The sequence below is a fragment of the Chelmon rostratus genome, chromosome 18 (assembly GCF_017976325.1).
Source record: "Chelmon rostratus isolate fCheRos1 chromosome 18, fCheRos1.pri, whole genome shotgun sequence".
In the NCBI taxonomy this organism is placed as follows: domain Eukaryota; kingdom Metazoa; phylum Chordata; class Actinopteri; order Chaetodontiformes; family Chaetodontidae; genus Chelmon; species Chelmon rostratus.
In genome coordinates, this window is record NC_055675.1 from 22,249,916 (window position 1) to 22,269,612 (window position 19,697).

General features: G+C 40.7%; 1 protein-coding gene across 1 annotated transcript in view; it reads right to left on the reverse strand.

The window, feature by feature from the left end:
• Positions 1-13,780, reverse strand: part of galnt14 (UDP-N-acetyl-alpha-D-galactosamine:polypeptide N-acetylgalactosaminyltransferase 14 (GalNAc-T14)) — a 140,391-nt gene extending 126,611 nt beyond the window's left edge. The window contains exon 1 of the mRNA XM_041958603.1: positions 13,533-13,780. Coding sequence (XP_041814537.1) covers positions 13,533-13,709 — 177 coding nt within the window. The 5' untranslated portion in view covers positions 13,710-13,780. The remainder of the gene's footprint in view (positions 1-13,532) is intronic.
• Between the last annotated feature and the right edge of the window lie 5,917 nt (positions 13,781-19,697).

Genomic DNA, 19,697 nt, shown 5'->3' on the forward strand with positions numbered 1-19,697 from the left:
ACAACATCACAAGACACACACAGATTCATTATTAAATGCCTAGAAGGCAACTGTGTGTGTGTGTGTGTGTGTGTGTGTGTGTGTGTGTGTGTGTGTGTTAGTGTGTGTGTGTGTGTGTATTTCAACATGATATTTATTTCATTTCTGTGTTCAATCTAATCCCGTTCTTTATTGGCCACAAGCAGTGGGACCGGTCGTGTAACACACAATAATATGTGTGTGTTTGTGTGTGTGTGTCTGCCTGTCTCTGTCTTTGTTGCTGAAGAAGAAGGAAAGATTTGAGTTTTCAAAGGGGAGTAGAGCAGGAGGAGGAAGAAGAGGCGGAGGAAGAAGAAGATAGAGGAGCGCTTGTTTAAATCCTCCTGGTAATATTGCTTTCTTCACTCTCTTGGCAAGGAGATTAACTGCTAATGGAGAGGATATCTCTGCTATTAGCCCCAACAACAACACCAGCACTGACAACACCGACAGCCAGGAAGAGCGACTGTGCTGATGGCGCCTGCATAGACAGCAGAACACACAGAGACCGTTTCCTGCGTCGTGAAGCTGACGGTTCTGAACCAACAGGAGTTTGTGCAGCAAATGAATAAGCTTCAGTTCTGAGATTACAAAGGCATGGCTGTAGACCTGACAGCCCGACTCGAGTCAGACTTAAAGCCAGACTGTGCAGGACTTGTGGTTTTTGAACACATTCGAAGATGGCCCCCGCTAGCCAGCTCAACCTGGTCGCTATATTGTTAGTCCTGCCCTCACACTCTGCACACTGTTATTGGCTGGGGACTGCACACCCACTGCCCAGAAACATCCTGAACACAGCATAATAAGAATATACAGGCAGAGGGCAGGGTCTCTGCAGATACTGACACCACCACACACTTTTAGTGGGTTACAAGTGATGACTGACTGACTGAGATTCATTTCCAATGAGTCTAAACATTGTTGTTGTTGTTTTTTAAATAAAAATCCTACCCTGAGTTTTGGTCCAGATAGTGAAACAAAGAACTCAACCTGGTCTTTAGTTTTAGCTTCCATATCCATCAATTATTAAAACATTTAATTCACCAAGTTAGCCTGTATCATAATAGTGTGTCTACGGCTTTAACAAGCAATGAGGCATTTTAGCCAACATTTCAGGTGTGCTTACTTTCATTTTAATGAAATGAAATATGGCTGATCTGGGAGTCTGCGTGTGACCTGTGTGATGTGTCCACTCATGTCCTTACCCTGACGGACTCAAACAAGGATGCAAGAGACAAAAATGTGGCTCAGCTAAGTGGCCTCTTGTACGTTTCACCTCAATAGTCAAAGCCACCATGCAGTTCTGCAGCAGCATGGATACGAGCTTGTGCTAACATCGAGGCAGTGACAGGAGAGGCTGGCTGTAACTGGTACTGAGCAAAGAAATGACACGTTGAGCACAAATGACTGGCGACAGCGAAAACAGCTTGTACTCTGTCTGCTTTAAACCAGTTCATTTGCTCCCTGTCGCCTCACTGTTGTTCTTCTTGTTGTGTGGTGTGTGTGCGTTGGCTATTTCTCTCTCTCCTTTTGTCTCTCTTTTCCTCCCACCCTTTCTGTATTTCTATATTTTCCTGTTTTTTTCTGTCTTTTATCCATTTTTTCTTCTTTCTCATTTTTGTTCTCATCTTGCATCACGCTCTCCTCCTCGTCCTCCTCCGCCACTCCTATTCTTCGTCCTCTCTATTCTCTCTCAATATCATTTTCTTTTTCTCTCCACTTTCCTGTCCTCCTTTTCTCTCATTTCTCCCCCTTTCTTTGACTCTCTCTTCTCTCTCTACATTTTTCATCTTGTTCTCTCAGTTCTTCGTCTTTGGTTCACCCCCCGCCTCCCCCTCTCTCCCTCCCTCTCTGTTATCTTTCTCCCTCACTCTCCTTATCCTCACTTTACCCTCCGCTCTCTATAAACTAGATTGATGGCTTAATCCTACATGCATCAAGGTGAGAATTACAATTTTCACACCAGCACTCACACACGTACAGCTTCACACAAATGGCAGCAGACAATGACAGCCCTATTCACACACACTCCCTTTACCTCCCACACACACACATTATCCTTTCCTCTCTTTGACTATGTTGACATGAGCAAAAGTAGCCCGTTTACTTGCAGAAATCAGGTTTAAGGAGTTTAAAGAGGCCATATTCTGCTTTTTGGGCTACTCCCTTTGCTTTAGTGTGTTATGTAGCTTCTGTGTGCATGCAAAACATCTGCAAGTGTCAAAGCCCAAAGTCCACGCCAAAGGGAGTTCTTCTCTCCCACAGAAAATTCTGTTCGTGAACTACCTGAAACACCTTGTCAGTAGTCCAGCCTTTTCCTCCGTTACTTGTCTATGTCGCTATGTAGCACAGCACCACCTCCACCTCACCTGAGCGTCCCGCCCACTTCATGGTCTGCCGTTGCCATACGAAGATGTGAAAGGTAACGTTATGAGCAAAGCAGTCAATTTCTGTTGTTGGCTGCAGGAACCAAGTCTTCTTCTACTCCTATCATCCGAATATAAGCGCAGTGGATTAACTTTATTTTTGATGGAAATTTGGTGAAAACGCTCCGTTAACCAATTTACTTCTGCTTCGAGGGCCAGTACAAAGCTAAGAGTTCAGAGCTAAGCACAGGAACGGCTCTATTGTTGACTGCAAGAACAAGTGTTGCAACATCGGACAGTATGAGAAAAATAATGTGTTTTTTGAAAATTAAAGTAAATCTATTCTGGCAGAAACCTAAAGTAAAAGTTTCAACCTGAAAATGGAACAGGAACAGGTCAATAACCAGATATCTTCCTTCCAAACTCCATATCTCTGAACAGGTAGATGAACTTTATATTGTAAGTCTAATAATGTTAGTTACACCATACGCCACCAGAAATACTGATACTGTTTTGTGCATTAAGATCCTCAGGTCTCTGGGTTTAAATGTTGACAAATATGAATCAGAAAACTGATACAGAGGTCAAAGATCTGGCTGCATCAATAGAGAAGCACAGATCTGACCCAAATTCTGCATTATGAAATAAATACAGCTGGATTTATTTCTTAATGCAAAAAAAAAAAAAATATTCCAAGTAACTCTAGTTTCTTCAGCAGCTGGTTTCTCTTAATCCCTACACCCGATTAAGGAAGCTGTCCTAAAAAATCTGGTCACTGTGGAAAGCTGACAGTGACTGGTTGCTAAAATTCATGGGAAGACAGACTCTCTTTCTTCCTCTCTCAAACACACATGAACGCACACACACGCACACACGCACACACGCCATAGTGTAAAGCATGTGTTGTGTAGCATGACAAAGCGGTGCATGTCTTGTCACTGGCAGTTCAATTCCAGTGAATGCTTTTCATTTACACAGACACAGTGTGTGTGTGTGTGTGTGTGTATTACACATATGATACTGATATCACTATAGCATAAATGAAATGGGTATGAATGTCATTTCAGCACACATACAGCTGTGATTTATTGACACTGGATGAAGCCATCCTAAAGCTAGACTTATCAGCTGCTTTCAGTCCTTCCATGCCTGTTTATCTGTCTGTCACACACACACACACACACACACACACACACTATCCTCAGATAATTTGCAGTCAAAGATGCTTGATTATGCCGCATCCTCAACTTAAAAAAAATCCCATTTATGCTGATTCTTGCTGTTTTTTCTGAATCGTCTGAATCATTTATAAAGGAGGAAGGGATGAGGACGGAAAAAAATGCAAAACACACTTTCTTGTGCTTTTGTGAGAAACGTGCTTCTTAATGCTGGAACGGTGCAGTGATTGCAAATTGCCTGTCTGTGTATAATATCACTGCGACTGTTCATTTAGCTGAATGCCATGGAGAAGGAAAACAAGAAATCACTGGAGTTGGTGTCTAAAACTCCTTACTTACTTATCCGTCATCTCCTCAATGAGTACATCTCTACCATCGTAACATTTAGCTAGACCTGCCGTCTGGTAACCTTAGACCTCTGCCCTTCAGATTTCCCGGAGGTTCTGCATAATGCTGTACTCACTATTCAAAAACCTTAACAGGGGCTGCAAACTCAACTCAGCTAGATGCTTTATAATCTATACGCTGCCGCATTTGGTTCCTTATATAATAAAGCTTCTCGATATTGTTAAAACCAAATAAACAAATAAAGAGTTTCCGAGGGACCTGAGAAAACTAACAAACATGTAAACTCCACAAAATGATACTCAAGCTACATTCAGTTGACACTGATCAACTCATTATATTGGCAAAACATTGTTATTATTATCAATATAATAACACCAAGTGGTCATAATTTATACACTGAATTTGAGTCATAGCAGGAAAAGTGCAGGTGTAATTAATTATGTTGCAAATGGCCATAAAATCAACTAGAGACACAACACAAGGTGTTTCAGGGACAGTAGTTCTCACAGCGACATCTCCTTGTCTTTTGTCAGACTCCTGGTAATGTTTTAGGTCTGTTAGTGCACAACACCAAGATCAAGAACAGTAGCATATTCATATTAACATGAATTAATATCATAAGCTCAAACCGTACAGAAGTACGTAACTTATGTGCACAAAACTGCTTCACCGACTTAACTACAACCCAGATTCCTAAAAAGTTGGGACGAACAGGTTGCCCAATTTGATGCAGCAACACATTTCAAACAAGTTGGGACAGAAGCAACAAATGACTGGGAAAGATGTGGAACGCTCCAAAAACACCTGTTTGGATCATTCCACAGGTAAACAGGTTGATTGGCAACAGGTGATAGTATCATGATTGGGCATGAAAGGGGCCTCCTCGAAAGGCTCCGTCATTTACATGTGAGGATGGAAGTTCGCCACTTTGTGAAGACATGATTGGATGAAGAGATGAATACATGGACTCAGACACTTCAGAAAACTGTTGTCAGGAAACACAGTTTGTTTGCAAATGATTCAATTCTGTTTTTATTCACGTTTTACAGTCCAGATTTCTTGGGAATTGGGGTTGTATGAAGCAGCTGTAGGAAGTGCTGAGTTTGCACTAAAACTGGATTAACTGTGCAAACTATGGCCTTGAATTAAAGCACCAACAACAACTGATATGATCTGCAGAAGGAAACATGATGTTACTGGCTTAGTGGAAGAAATTCATGTTCTCTTCAAATGAAATGCTATATCTGAATGTGTTCAGTTGAACATTTTATTAATCACCTATTAGTGGCATTTGTCATCTCCGGCAACCCATAGTCCATTTAAATTTTCATTAATTTAACCACTTATAATGCTTGAAAAGGCTGGACTGAACTCTCTGAACAGAATAAACACTTAACATCATGTAAAATTCAGTTGTTTAAATACTGAGTCTGGCAGATGATTGTTTTTGCATTTGTCCAAAATGGACTCTGGCTGCCAAAAGTGTAAAACTGGCAGGTGACTTTTGCGATTTATCAGCCGCTGTAGCTGTTGAACCACAGATGGGTTCATTTCCCCAGCGTGTTTCACAAATGAGGCCCTCGGTGCCAGAGGCCAGTCTAGTTAGCCAACCTGTGGGCCCTGCTGTACAGAGAACCTCATATAAAACATTATTATTATTATTCCCTCCCTGGGAGCTGGCTATAGCCGCTCTGAAAACTCATTTCCCTCTCCTCTTGTCCATGCGAATACCTCCTGATAGGGAGAGGGAAGGAGAAAGGAACAATAACTGCATTTCATATGATGGGGAAATGAATAATTTCAACTGCGCGTGTGCACGCAGTGTGTGTAAACGTGTCGGTGTTGTGCAGCATACTGTGTATGTGTGTGTGTGTGTGTGTTTTCCTTGTGACATTGTGGAGCGATTGGGCGTTGTGATACACAAGGCGAGCACACAGATTGGAGCATCGATCTTGTTTCCTCGAGAAACGAGAGCGAGAGACAGAAACTGAGACAGAGAGTAAGAAATGGAAGAAGAGATTTAGCTGCAAAGAAACCTGCTCGATACATTAGTTCAAAGAATCATCCACAAGTTTGTAGTTTACCAATTCTCACTGTAACTCTTTTTAATGTATCATCTCTATAAATCTGCTTTAATCGCCTTGTGTGAATCTCAGCCATTCACACAGACACATACGGGGAAGGAGATATAGAAAAAGAGATTGGATGGAATGAGATATTTATATTTTCACCTGTCTGTCAACAAGCCAGTTTCAGACTACATGACTTTACAGGATGTATGAGAAGTCTTTGCCAGCGCTTGATTCACCCCAGCCTGAGCCCGGCAGCCACCGCAGTGTTTCAGCCTGAAATATTTCAATTTAACTCATTATTACAGACTGACAGACAAAATCTTTAAATCATCACCCACTGATAAAGAACATACTTATCATGATCAATGGGTGAGCAATTCCTTAATAAGCAGAAATTGACTCATTTTGCACTGATGCACAATGACAAAATGCAAATTCAAAAAAATCCTCCAAGCTAAATACACACAGAACAGAATAAGGGATGTCAATGATTGACTGATTATCAGTAAACCACCAAGAATATTTTTTGACCAGTTACACGTGTTGGTGTGAGGGTTAATTTGCAGTGTGTGCTGAATGAAGCTCAGTGAAAATTTCCTTTCCTCCAGAAAGGCAACACAGTCAAAGGTAAGCTGCAAGATGCTACTTTCAGTTCAGTAGTAGTATTTTGCACAGACACATACCACACTAGGAACAAGCAATGGCTGACTGCGTTGACAAAGGGTGAGGAGTACCGTTCATCACCCCACTGGTGTGGTAAATGATTGAGGCCCAATAGTGGTTGAGGACAAGGGATTTAAAGAGCAAGTTCAGTACCTTGAGCCCAAGTATGTTATACCAACAAGGGGTTACTGTAACTAAACGCAATAACTAAACGAGAAAAAGGATGAACTAAAAGTCAAGCTAGACAGGGCAGACGAACTAGCTGTGACCACTGACTGCTGGATACTCTCACAAAGGAAAGCTACATCACAACCACCCGTCACTTCATCACCTCAGTGCTGACTGGGAGATGCAGTCCATCCTGCGCCTTAGCTAAAAAATTAAAAGGGTGATGACTGGTAAAAGGGTGTCAGGCTACTGAAAGCAAAAACTAACCAGAATTGACATCCCTGAACAGAACCTTCACAACCTGACAAACTGATGAATATTCACATATTTAACTCTTTATATTCTCCATAATATGTATCTAAGACACAGTCAAATCTGTTGCAGCAAGTTGTTGCACATTAGTCTGTGTGTAGATGTGGAGTGAGAAAATCACCAGAATGTATTACAGTCAGTTTATCTTTTGTTAAGTATTGCCATTTTAATACTGACAAGAAAATGTTATGTTCAATGGAAATACTTCACATTTTAAACCAACACAGGCCTGAACCTGCAGTATGAATGTGTGTGATCTAATGTGTCAGCCCATCCAATGAAAAAAACACCAACTTGGGCTAAACTATACACAATATTTAATCCAAATCAAAATGGTTTGGAGTTTTTCAACAGCGTTGCACCTGAACAGTTTTTGAGCTGATTATAAGCACCCCTTGGCTGATTTGACAGATTTTTAAAGGTTAAAATCAGTCTGAGGAGCTGTGCTGTGGCTGTTACAGAGAGCACTCACCAACAAAACACAACAAACCAACAGTCAGCCTGGTGTGTTCGCAATGTGTCAGGCAATACTGGCAGCAGTCAGCCACAAGAGTTACACTGAACACCAGAACAATCTGCTGAGACACACAGATGGTTTATGGTAACAATGTTCTTGTCTTCTCTTCTTAAAGGCAGAATCTTAACTGTAGTTAAGAGTAATAACTAAAATTGTGTGATATCAAATCACTTCTGCCTGGTTCATCATACAGGACATCCTGCTTGAATGTGATCACCACCTGTCCTGTGATGGTTGACATTCATCTATTACAGAGAGAGAGAGAGAGAGAGAGAGAGAGAGAGAGAGAGAGGGAGGGAGAGAGAGAGAGACAGAGACAGAGAGAGAGAGAGAGAGAGAGAGAGAGAGAGAGAGAGAGAGAGGGAGGGAGGGAGGGAGGGAGGGAGGGAGGGAGGGAGAGGGAGGGAGGGAGGGAGAGAGAGGGAGGGTGTCCTTCAGTATTCAATGAACCAACAGATTGTTTCCTCTCATGTTTGGACTTCTGAAGGCAGAAACTCCATAAAGATCCCCTGCCAACCTGCCTGAGGACACAGGCACACTCTTACCACCCTGCTTCAAAGGCTCTCTCAGTGTGTGTGTGTGTGTCAGTGCACGTGTGTTCTTGCTTCTGTGCAAGAAACACCATTTTTCCTGTGTGCACATGCAGATGAGGGTGTGATCCTGCATATCAGCTTTTCTGTGTGTGTGTGTGTGTGTACACACATGCGTACAGGACTACCATGCCTTGTACAGGAAGTAGTCGCGTGCTAGGTAAACAGGAATGCAGGCTAATCCTGTGAGGAATGGGAATTCTGCATTAGCATTTGAATAGTGCACAGTGCCACGAGTACTGCTGACAAAACTAACACACATCCTCGGTCTTGGCTTACACTCGCACGCAAACACCCTGCATTTATTCAGAGCTGAAGAGGCAGATTTGTTCTAGCAGTCAGAAACATGTAGCTTATACGTTCAAAGGATATTTCAAAGAGAAATTAACTACCTGCTGATTGTTTTTAACATACTGGAGGTTTATCCACTGGTGGCTTCTGAACTACAATTTGCTTCACATTACCCACCTCTGCACATTCTCACCTGTGAGCTGCCAAATACAACCAGGATACATGTACATGCACTTTAATACTGTGATTATACTATAATCAGGCCAATAATGAAGGTAAGAGCCCATGTAAACAACACCTGATTACATACAAGTATGCATAATCACAGAAACATATGGTGGTGTCTGCAGGGAAACCTGTGCAACTGTGCAATTGTGACTGAGATTTTGTTTAGACTTGGCCCACAGAGTGACAAGTTTTGTTGAAGTTTCCTTTCCTTTGGCTTTTTCCAGGAACCTTTTTGACAACATGCATTTAGGCTACCTGAACCTTGTTTCAGTTTGGGTTTTCAGGTCTTAGTTTTTTGTCCAAAAGTCCCGGCTGCACAGGTGGATTTCATGATGAGCCAAGAACTATCGGAGTGGAGTCTGCAGTGCTGAAAGTCACTGTGCAAACACAAGCCTCAAGACTGAAAAATGTGTGTGCAGCATTCATTCACACAGTACTTACTACTGTACTGAGTAGTATTAATGTTATGTATCAGACTTCACGACTAGTCAAAGCATAAAAAATGTGAGTGGAGAATATTTTCTTGTGTTCAGCTACAGTTTTAGTTACGCAACAATAAATACATAAAGGGCAGAATGATGACTCTGTGTTGTCATCTCATTACGTGGCTTCTCAAATAAAAGAGTTTCAAGCAGTTACAGTTTTAGTTCTCCAAAGTTAGTTCCTGGGGCTCACAAGTTTCTCATATTATTTGGTCAACAAGAGACAGGACATATCAGGATGAGGTCTGCTGCACTCAGGTCAAACACAACACTGGAGACTGCCTGTATGCAGCATACGTTCAGACGGCAAACAGGCATTTGTTGGGTTTTAACATTGAGAGTGTTAACCTCTATATATCCAATTAAATGTGAGATATTAGACCAAGCATCCTGCTTTTTGTTAAGTTCAACTCAGCAGACATGTCTTCCATGTTTTTAGAGAAACTTTTGGTTTGAACATTTCTCTAATTAAGGTTGAATCATCTCACTGATCCTGTTTTAACTTGTGTTTGAATAATAAACCAGTGAAACAGAAACGGCCCAATTTGGGTTTTCTGTTTCTGAAAGGAACAGACTGTGTCCCTGGTGATGATGATACAAGGCGGCCTGTAGCTGCTGACAGATTCTGCAGTGGATGTGAAGAACTGTAGGATTTAGTTGGCAGGTCTGTATGTGGCACAGGTATTAGCAGAGGTGTGTTACAGCATGTGTGTCCTGACTTGAAAGCGATTCACTCGAGAACACACATTCTCTCATTTGCTCGTAGGCTCACATCTCACAGAACAAGTCCACGCAAGACAGTTTTTTTCCCCTTCTTCTCCTGATCAGTTAAGTGGCTGCAGCTGTTTCCACCCCTTCTACTGAAGTACTTTAATTACATTTCAAATTTCATATCGCAGGCATTTAGCTGAGGATCTTATCCGGTCAACTTACAATGAGAGAAACAGCAGATTAAGCTTCCATGTCTGAATTATCCACCATTTGAAAAACACCTCCTACTCATACAAATTTAATGCGAGCCTCAACATTAAGACAAAGTGTGGCTCGTCTTTAGGAATTGCTGATGTCTTAAAAGATTTGTTGACACATAATTATGATACTGTTAGTGACTGGATTCTCTATTTTTCACAAATTATGCTGCGTTTCTCCCAAATTGCAGTCATTTTGTAAATTAATTTGATTTTATTGAGATCTTCAACGAATGATTTTGACCATCTTTATAAACTAACTTTAACTCAGCTCTGCCTGCACATCCCTCACCACCTTTGATCTCGCTGTCAAGTGATTTGCCACTCCTCATAGCAACTGAGTGGGAGGCAGCAGCTCTGCCTAACATTTTGACCAGTCATTCTGCCTTCCCTTACCTGTCCACTAGAGGCCGCTGCAGAGGTTCCACCATACCACCCGACCCCATCACCTGCCTGTCCAGCTGCTCCCCAGTAGTCGTCACACCTAGTAGGTATATGTAGCTGACTTTTCTGCAACCCTCTGTGTTTCAGCCTCGCTCGAGTTTTGTCCTGCCTGCTTGTCTTTGGTTTTGATTGCCTGACCTGACTGCCTTCGTGTTTCCAACGTACTGAGAAACAAGACTTTTAGGGAAATGAAACAAGAGATTTTTTAAATCGCCTTCTAAAGTGCAGATTTTTCAAAGCTGCAGTTTCTGTGTATCCATGTGAACATGTGCATGTGAGTGAATCCATGTGCTAGAAAGGTGTTAAACAACGACAAATAAATCAATAATTAGCTACTATTGTTGTTTGTGATTTTAAAGGAAAATAAGCTCACTACGCACGCTCAGAATGTTCTTCTCTAGTATTTAACGTATCGCTGATGCAGACGTAATCGCCACCTGCTGGCCAGGCATGCCTGTTTTTGCATTCCCATGTGTACGGAGATACTGTGTATAACATAGGTCTTGACAGAATGTTTTATTTATAAATGGGGGGGGCGTATCAGTTTTAAAAATATCCGTATACATGTGGCCAAGGCCTCAGAGCTGATTAGCAGGTATAATTTCTACCATGATCACAGTATTTTAGTGTGTTAGCAAACGAATTAGACCTGATGGTGGTGCTAGACGAAAAGTTAGGGACTCACCAAAGTGACATATAGACTCTTTTTAAACAACCGTAGCTCTAAAACCAACACAAACTCAGACTGCCACAAGAAAACACTCATCACATGCGTTTAACTGCAGGTGATCTTACAGTAATGTGTGTTTCTGCTGTGTGCTGTGACCTTTCTAAAAGCCTTCATTCAGTGACTGATGTGCATTTGCATTTTACATTTTAGTCATTTAACTGATGCTCCTATCCAAAATGACTCGCATTGCAAAGAACACCAGATTAAGTTTCAGTTTCTAGATCGCAGGCATCATACGCAACCATTAATGAATTAACGAGGAGCTCAGGGAGGTCAGAGGCCACAACATGCTGTTGATCAAAGCATACAAATCTGACTATGAATTAGTCATCATCATATACACTCACAGAAGTACATATTCTATGAAACTACAAGGAACACAACGAGCTGAATGAAGAGCTATCAGAATTTATGTGCAGCTCTGTGTATTTCTATTGTCTCTACATTAACACTTGTCACCTTGACACAGACTGCTGAGTCTCGGTGTGCGGTGGAGGAGGAGCTGATTATGCAGCAGCCCTCTCACTCTCACACACTCTCACACACACACACACACACACACACACACACACACACACACACATTTATACAATGGTCTTTCCATCTAAAAATCTTTTGTATTGATGCCTTGGAAATATGCATTAAACTCATGCCATTAAAGTACACTGAACTGGGTGGATTTTGCCTTTAGTGCAGAGTGACTCACAAATAAAGAAATAAATTCAGATTCTGGTACAAGCAAGTTTCATTATTCTAATAAGTGGCAGCAGAACCCCCTGCTATTCTCCGTGTGTAATTCACTTTCCCTTTGCTGTTCATGTGAAGCCTCATACAATCAAACCTTCAATAATCCAGTAACATACAATATCACTCTTAGATGGGCTAATAATGCCTGTGGTTGCAAAGACTGCCTGCATGGATTTGTCTCAAAAATGTGGGCTGTTCGAGGATTTCGAGCTTGCATATGTGTGTGCTATTAGTTCAATGAAACAAGGTGCGAGAGGCAGGATCAATACAGTTTATCCCACCAGCCACAGCTAACATGCTGCAGGTCTTTTACATAACAGACATCCTGCAGTGAGCACTGGGCACTGACACCAAGCCGGGTCGAAAATGAGCCCAATTATCTTCAAAGGAGCCACAGCAATCTGACAATGAGCTTACACAATTATAAGAGAGCCTGTAGTGGATGTATGGGTGTATTTTAGGGTAATATAGGTAAAGTACATACAGTATTATCAAAGGAAATAAAAAAAATAGCAAGTTGAGTGTTACATCATGATCTACTGAGCAACTACAGACAGGAATACTGTAGGAAAAAATGAGAATATCCTGGAAAGGCTCAAAGACAAAACTTCAGAAAATGAAGTTTTTAAGTTACAACATAGCCGCCTTTCTTTAGTTTGCATTGGGATCTAATGGAAGAAACACTCGAAGGAGGAATAATGAATAATGAAGTACATTTACTCATTTACCTGAATTAAGTTCTTAGTTCTTGTATTTGTTTACATTTGGGGTTTGAGTTTTGTCAGATTTCTTACCTTAACTCATCTAATTTCAAAAGGAAACTGTACTTTTTAGATCATTGAATTAGATGCATAAAAATTAATTTTCGAACTGTGTAAAAGTCTGAAAAATCAATCAGATCAAATCCATTTGTTGTACCAGGACCAACAATTAAGTACATATACTCATTCATCATCTACTATCCCAAAGTACATTTTACTGCTAATTCTTCTGTTTTCACTCAATTTCAAACACAGGAGCTTTGCTGGTAATTGACCGAGTTTCTTTGTTGTGATACTGCTCAAGACTCGAGAATACTTTTTCCACCACTGAATCAAAATTTATCCTTGAGATCTGGGAGAAAATTACAGAGTCAAAGTACCTTTCTCTAAAGGGAAATAAGCGCCATTAAACACCCAAAACACAGTCACTGATGTCAGTGCAACCCCTCACTGGCGCACTTTGCCGGCGGACACTGAGATACTCAGGGTTTCCTACATGAGATGAAGCCCCAGTGTGACAGCTGTGAACTCCACAGACACACTGGAAGTCCAACAGCGACATCACAGCCATTTTTCTTTTGGACACACGCTCAGTTTAAGCCGTGCGCAGACACAGTAGTTAGAGTAGGTGATAAGATCGCTACTTCACCTGGTTGTACGCTGTCTCTCCGCCTCCCGCTACTCCTCCTCCTCCTCCTCCTCCTCCCCCTGCTCCGGTACCGAGCTCCGGCAGCCTCCTCCGGCTCAGCACCAGCAGGTAAACCAGCGCCCCCAGCCACACCAGCACCGCCACGGCCACCGCCAGTCTCCGACAGAGACGCTTCATTTTGCGGTCAGGAGGAGCCGGCGGCGCCCGCAGCCCGGCTGCTGTCAGAATCCCATTTTATAGAGGCGAGAAAACACATAAAACAACCGCACCAAGCAGCCACACAACACCAACTAACGCGCACAAGTCTGTCCGGTCCCGCTGCCGGTGAAACACTGGCTCCAGAGCGCGCGCTCTCCCTCACGCTCTCTCTCAACTCGCAGAGGCTCGAGCGCCTCTCTGACACGCCTGACAGCCGCGTGCGCGTGTGTGCGCGCGCGCGTGTGAATCAGTGTGCTTCTCTGAGGGTGTCCTGGACCCTCCTGAAGGTTTGTATGGGAGAGCATGGAGCTCCACCTGCCGACACCCACAACGACTCCACTAAAGTACAACAGAGCAGAATAGTCACAGGTGAGGTGGGGGGGTAAAACATTCAGACCAAACGGAAGACAAACAGCAACAGAAAATTAATCTGCAATAAATCTGACTATGATTTAATATTCAAGTCACTTTTTATCCAAACATATCAATAGTTCACTTAGTCCAGCTTTTCACACCTTTGGCCATAAAGAGAATGGACGCTTCCTCATTTGTTTTTTTTTTATTATGGATAATCAGACAAAACAAGCAAACTGAATTGGAATCATACCAATTTCAGACATTGTCATGAGTCAAGAGTAGATTGATTTAAAAAAAAAAAATCTGAAATAAGAGCATAGAAGGAAATTTTACATTCTCACCATAGACTAAAATAAAACCCCAAAACTCATGATGACAAAGCCCAGCAGAAGAAACCAGAGCAGAACAGTTCCACGCAGCGCAGAACTCACAAAATTACTCAGTGTCCATTTGGTTATAACCAGTAGAAATTAACATGAGCCATAAACAACCACAATAACACAATAAATGGGTTCTTTTGGCATCTACATACAGACACATAACCAAAGATACAGAGGAGTGGAAAAGAAGAGTGGAAAAGAGGAAAAATAAAACACACACACACAACCACTGGCCCAGAGGTGGTCAGTAAAAGCACAGATGTAATACTTGGTTAACTTTACGCAGTAACCATGGGTTGTTGTTCTAGGTCAATGTTTAGTGTAATTTAGACTGAAAGAAAAGGAGAATAAAAAAAAGGGGGGGGGGGGCTGTGATAAAAACTGAAATTAGATGAGTGAGATGGGAAGAAGAGGAGGAGAGAGGAAGAGGAAAGTTTTTTTCTGTTTCAGTGATATGAACAGACATGTTGACATGAAGAAAACTGTCAGTTATCCCACATCGTACTTCAATAAATTATCAGACACACCACAGAGTACATGGTTCCATTGTAGCTTGATCAATAAAGCATGTGGAACCGAAATAAAAATCATCCTTCTTATGTGAGGACCTGAGGAGAAAGCATGTCTTTGCTGTCTTAGAGCACCATCTAGTGTTTATGCAGAGTAACTGTCCTTTGTCTGCCATATGCGGAGTCCTCTTAAACCACAACCACTTTAAAAATGCACGGTCCCTCTGTGTTACTAAGAGACTTTTTCACTGAAACTGAAATAAATCTGTCTCAAAACACTGTTAGAAAACTTAACATCTCCACAGGATATGGAAAAACGAAATCCCCAGTCAAACTGAGCTCTGTTCAGCATTTCAAGGTTGAAAATATTATACTTACAAGCAGTGTTTATGCTGACAAGTCACAAAACTCTACTTTCAGTGAAAGTGCAAAAAGTGCAGTAAAAGTTTTAGAAGGAACACTAATACTAGTTTTACAAATGTCAAACAGGGAGAGTTGACAGCTGAATTGAATTTATACAACAGCTCCAGCACATGTTTCTATGAATGGTGAGCTGTTTGAGGACATTTTCACTGTTTACATTTTTCACATCATAATTAAAACCTTCACATCAGCCTCCTCGTTGCAAATCCACGTCAGAGATGTCAGGAATTTTACAGCAATGATATCTCACACAACAGAACTGTCAACTAACAAGTGGCCAAAGGGCTGCAAATCCAGTGTGGATGGTGGTCACATTAAAATGATATCTGATGCTAAATCAATAGATTCAGCTGGTTTCAAAGGAGCTTTACAATGTTTGCATCTGGTTTCACTGTTAAAACTCTACAAAGTATGTACTAAAGCAGTCAGAGAAATGTAGTGGAGTACAATATTTATTTTTATCAGAAAAGACAGAAATGTGGTGAAGTATAAAGTTGCATAAAATACAAATACTCAAGTAAACTACAAATACTTCAAATGTGTGCTCAAGGACAGTCCTTGATTAAATGTACTTAGTTACATTCCACCACTGCTCCCTACTGCATAGAAGAATTTGGGGCGGGCATAATGGAAGTTTTCTGTACCTTCAGGTGACCTTCCAGCAGCATCGTCTGGGTGTTTTAGTTCATCAGCACTGAAGATGACTTGGTGGAGGAGCAACAAGCAGAACACTGACCACACCGATGGACATGTGTGTCCAAGTCCCTGCAGCAGCAAACAAACAGTGAATCTATTCAAATAAAATAACAGCCAATAAAGAAATATGACTTATTACTATTAGTGAAAACATACACAATACTGCTCCTGTTATGGTCAGTCTGTCACCTGAACCCAATAATGAACTCTAATGCTGAAAAAACATTCAGTGACTGAGTTTACTTTTACTTTCTACCTCATCTGACTCATTTTCTATGTCTTCTTTATATTGTTTCTGTTATATCTTGTATCAAAGTCTGTTTATGTTCTACAAGGCTTTCTCAATTGTTGAAAGGTCCTGTACAACTATGCTTACCTTGCCCTAAGCTAGCCAAAATCAGATGACTAGCTAAATGTTTCATTAAGTTCATTGAAATTCATGACTTATCTGGCCCAGTATTCTTAAAATTTCAGCTAGCTTTTATGTTTATGGACATGTTGACGCACGGCCCACTGTCCTAACTAACTGAACAAAGCGTTAACTTGACAACTAGCTTACACGTAAAGTGATTTTTGCGGTTGAGAAGTTAGCATAGCTATTCTACAGTCAAAATGTTGGCATATTGTTAGCTAACTTACTAAATGTACCCAGCATGCTAGCTAAACCACAGCGCCTCCAAATGCTAGCTTGAAGTAAAACACCCGGCAGTTTGTAAACGTTAACATCTCCGGGGATTTCAGCAAGTTAGACAACTGAAAGGGAACTTTTCCCTTGTCAACTTACTCGGGATTTGTTTGCCAACACTATAAACAGATTTGTTGAGTATAACGAAGACTGAGTCCTGTTAAAAAATTTAAACCAACGTCTTTTTCTGGGCCTCAACCGAACTACTTTAATTTAAAAACGCTACCGATGGGCCCCGCCCATTTCACTTAACCCAACCAATGAGATTTCTCCTTCCCCTGTCAGGTCATGTTGATGGATTAACCGCAAACTGGGTTTGCTCCTCTGCAATAAACTGTAACACTTCCCATAATTTATAGCATCTCGAGGACTTCTAATCCAGTCATACTTCTACTCTAAATATTTCAAATGAAATATTTCACTTTTTATTCCACATTTATCTAAAAGCTATATTTGCACCTTTCAGATTCAGATTTTAGACATTTTACACAGACAACCTATAATCAAATTCAAATCAAATTAAAATTACGCTTAGATTTAGTGGTGGAAGAAGTACTCTGATCTTTTATTTAAACTAAAAAGCAATACCACGGTCCAGAAGTACTCCATTACAAGCAAAAGACATGCATTCAAAACTGTGCATTAAAATATTCAAAGGTAAAGTGCTCATTCTGCTCAATGGGCCACATACTGCTGAGTACTGTGTGACCCCTCCTGGAGATGAATAAAGTCTTATTGATTTAATGCTATAATTCACTAGTTGATTTCATTTTGTAGTCTTGTTCTGAATCTGGAAAGTAACTAGTAACCAAAGTTATCAAATAAATTAAGTGGAGTAAAAAGTATACTTACATCTGAATTGTAGTGGAGTGTAAAGTATCAGAAAATGGAAACACTCAAGGAGGAGTACCTCAAAATTGTATTCAAGTACAGTACTTTAGTAAATGTACTTAGTTACTTTCCACCACTGCTTACATGTAGTCTGATAACATATGATATGGCAATAACACAGTGACAGGAAGCACTCTACTGCCTCATAAATACTTTGACTTTTGAGTTGTTTGTTCCTAGTATTGTTACTTTTACATTAGTAAAAGACCTGAAGACCTCTTCAGAGTTATTCTCATCCATGCAGACTTCAGCGTTGAGCTTCAGATCTCTTTGTTGACCTTGGAAACCACCGCTGACTAAACAATGAGCTCAAGGTCTCCTTACTTGCTCTTGAGCTTCTGCCAGCAGCACAAGGTCCTCTTGAGCACATCCTCTTTCCAAAAACAGAAATGAAACTACTCACAGGAAGGCGGTTACTGTACCCCTGGATAATAATAAAACGTTTTTGCATTGTAAATAATGCATTAATTCATATTATGGCGAAGCTATTTTTTTAGAAACTGCAATGACTTGGTTAAGTAATATCCTCATCCTCCTTATTTTGTTTTTTCTGTTTAAATAGGAATAGTATAGCTTTAATGGTGAAGCTGCAAATTCCTTGAAAACATTTTGATAGTAGCCAAGTTAGTAGCTCAACCACAAAAACACTGCAATTATAGATTACCAATAATTTTGGGATATGTGCTGAAGCTCCAAAGTGGTACCTCTCATTCTGATGTAGTGTTTTAATAATCACTTAAACCCAATCACCACACTACAGGCTACCTTCTTTAAAAATCTGGCCAGTAAACTAATACTGAATCTTACAGGTCCGGCAGGCAGAATCATTATATCATACAACATATCATATGCAACATGTATTAAAATGACTGCAGAAAAAACACAAACTATGGTGGTCTAAGATCGTGACCCACATGAGTTTAAACTGGTTGACATTTTAAACTACTAATGAGTTAATACAGCATTCTGTTCACGCCTTTTTTCAGAGAGGAAACCTGGTTTCAAACAAATATTAATTAATGGGAAAAGAAACAGAGATTAACACACAGCACATCCTCTAATCCAGTTTATTTTCCTCAGCAGAAAATGGAACACGATAAAATTAAAGGAGAAAATAGGACAGAATTATGTTCTTGCGTTTTTTTATACATTTAACTAAATATGCCACTCTATGCTAGGGTGTAAGTAACTCAAACTGATATAAGGTTAAATAATTTTTTTTCTCTAAAAGGTACAGAAAGATATTCCATTTCTTCCATTTTTCATTAGCACTCAAAAAAGGAACAAGTTTTTCAAAATATCAAAATAAGAACCAGCCAAGCTCCCTTTTTCCTTCGCTGTGTTCTCATTGGAAAAGACGAGCGGGGTGGGGAGAGGTGACAGAGGAGAAACAATAACTTGTGCATGAGGATTAGCATAGTTAAGTGGTGTCTGGTTACAAGGGCTCTCCACCTGACTCAACTTTTCCGACGTTAATTTGCAAAAAGAAAAAAAAAGGACGCTTTCGGATTTTCCTGCCATTCAAGGAAATTTACTGCTTCATGTTTCTTAGTTCTCCGAATTGAAAAACAGAAATGTACAATTCAGCATCATCAAATTGCACTTTCTGTGATGCTGCGAGGTACATTTCCTGGAGATTCCGTACCTGTATTGAACAAATCACAACTTATACTTTTAAATGCATCTACAATATTTGCTTAATGCCAAACAAACGGCAAAACATTAAAATTTGAAGGAAAAAGTGAGCTTCTGCAACATCACAAACAGAAAAGTCGATTTGGGGAGAACACCCCTTTAGGAGAGGAAGGAAGAGAGGTGTGTAACTGAACAATATGCACAGCACAAAGTCCAAGCAGTCAGACTGTGTAGGCTGATTAAGAGCGGGGTCGGAGACAATGACAAACAATGACAGAAACATATGAGGAAAGGGGAAACCACTCAATTTAAGAATTCACATGTAATTTCTGCAGCCAAAACCAGCTGAGGCATCATCAGACAGTCTGAATCTGTGTGTACACGTACAACC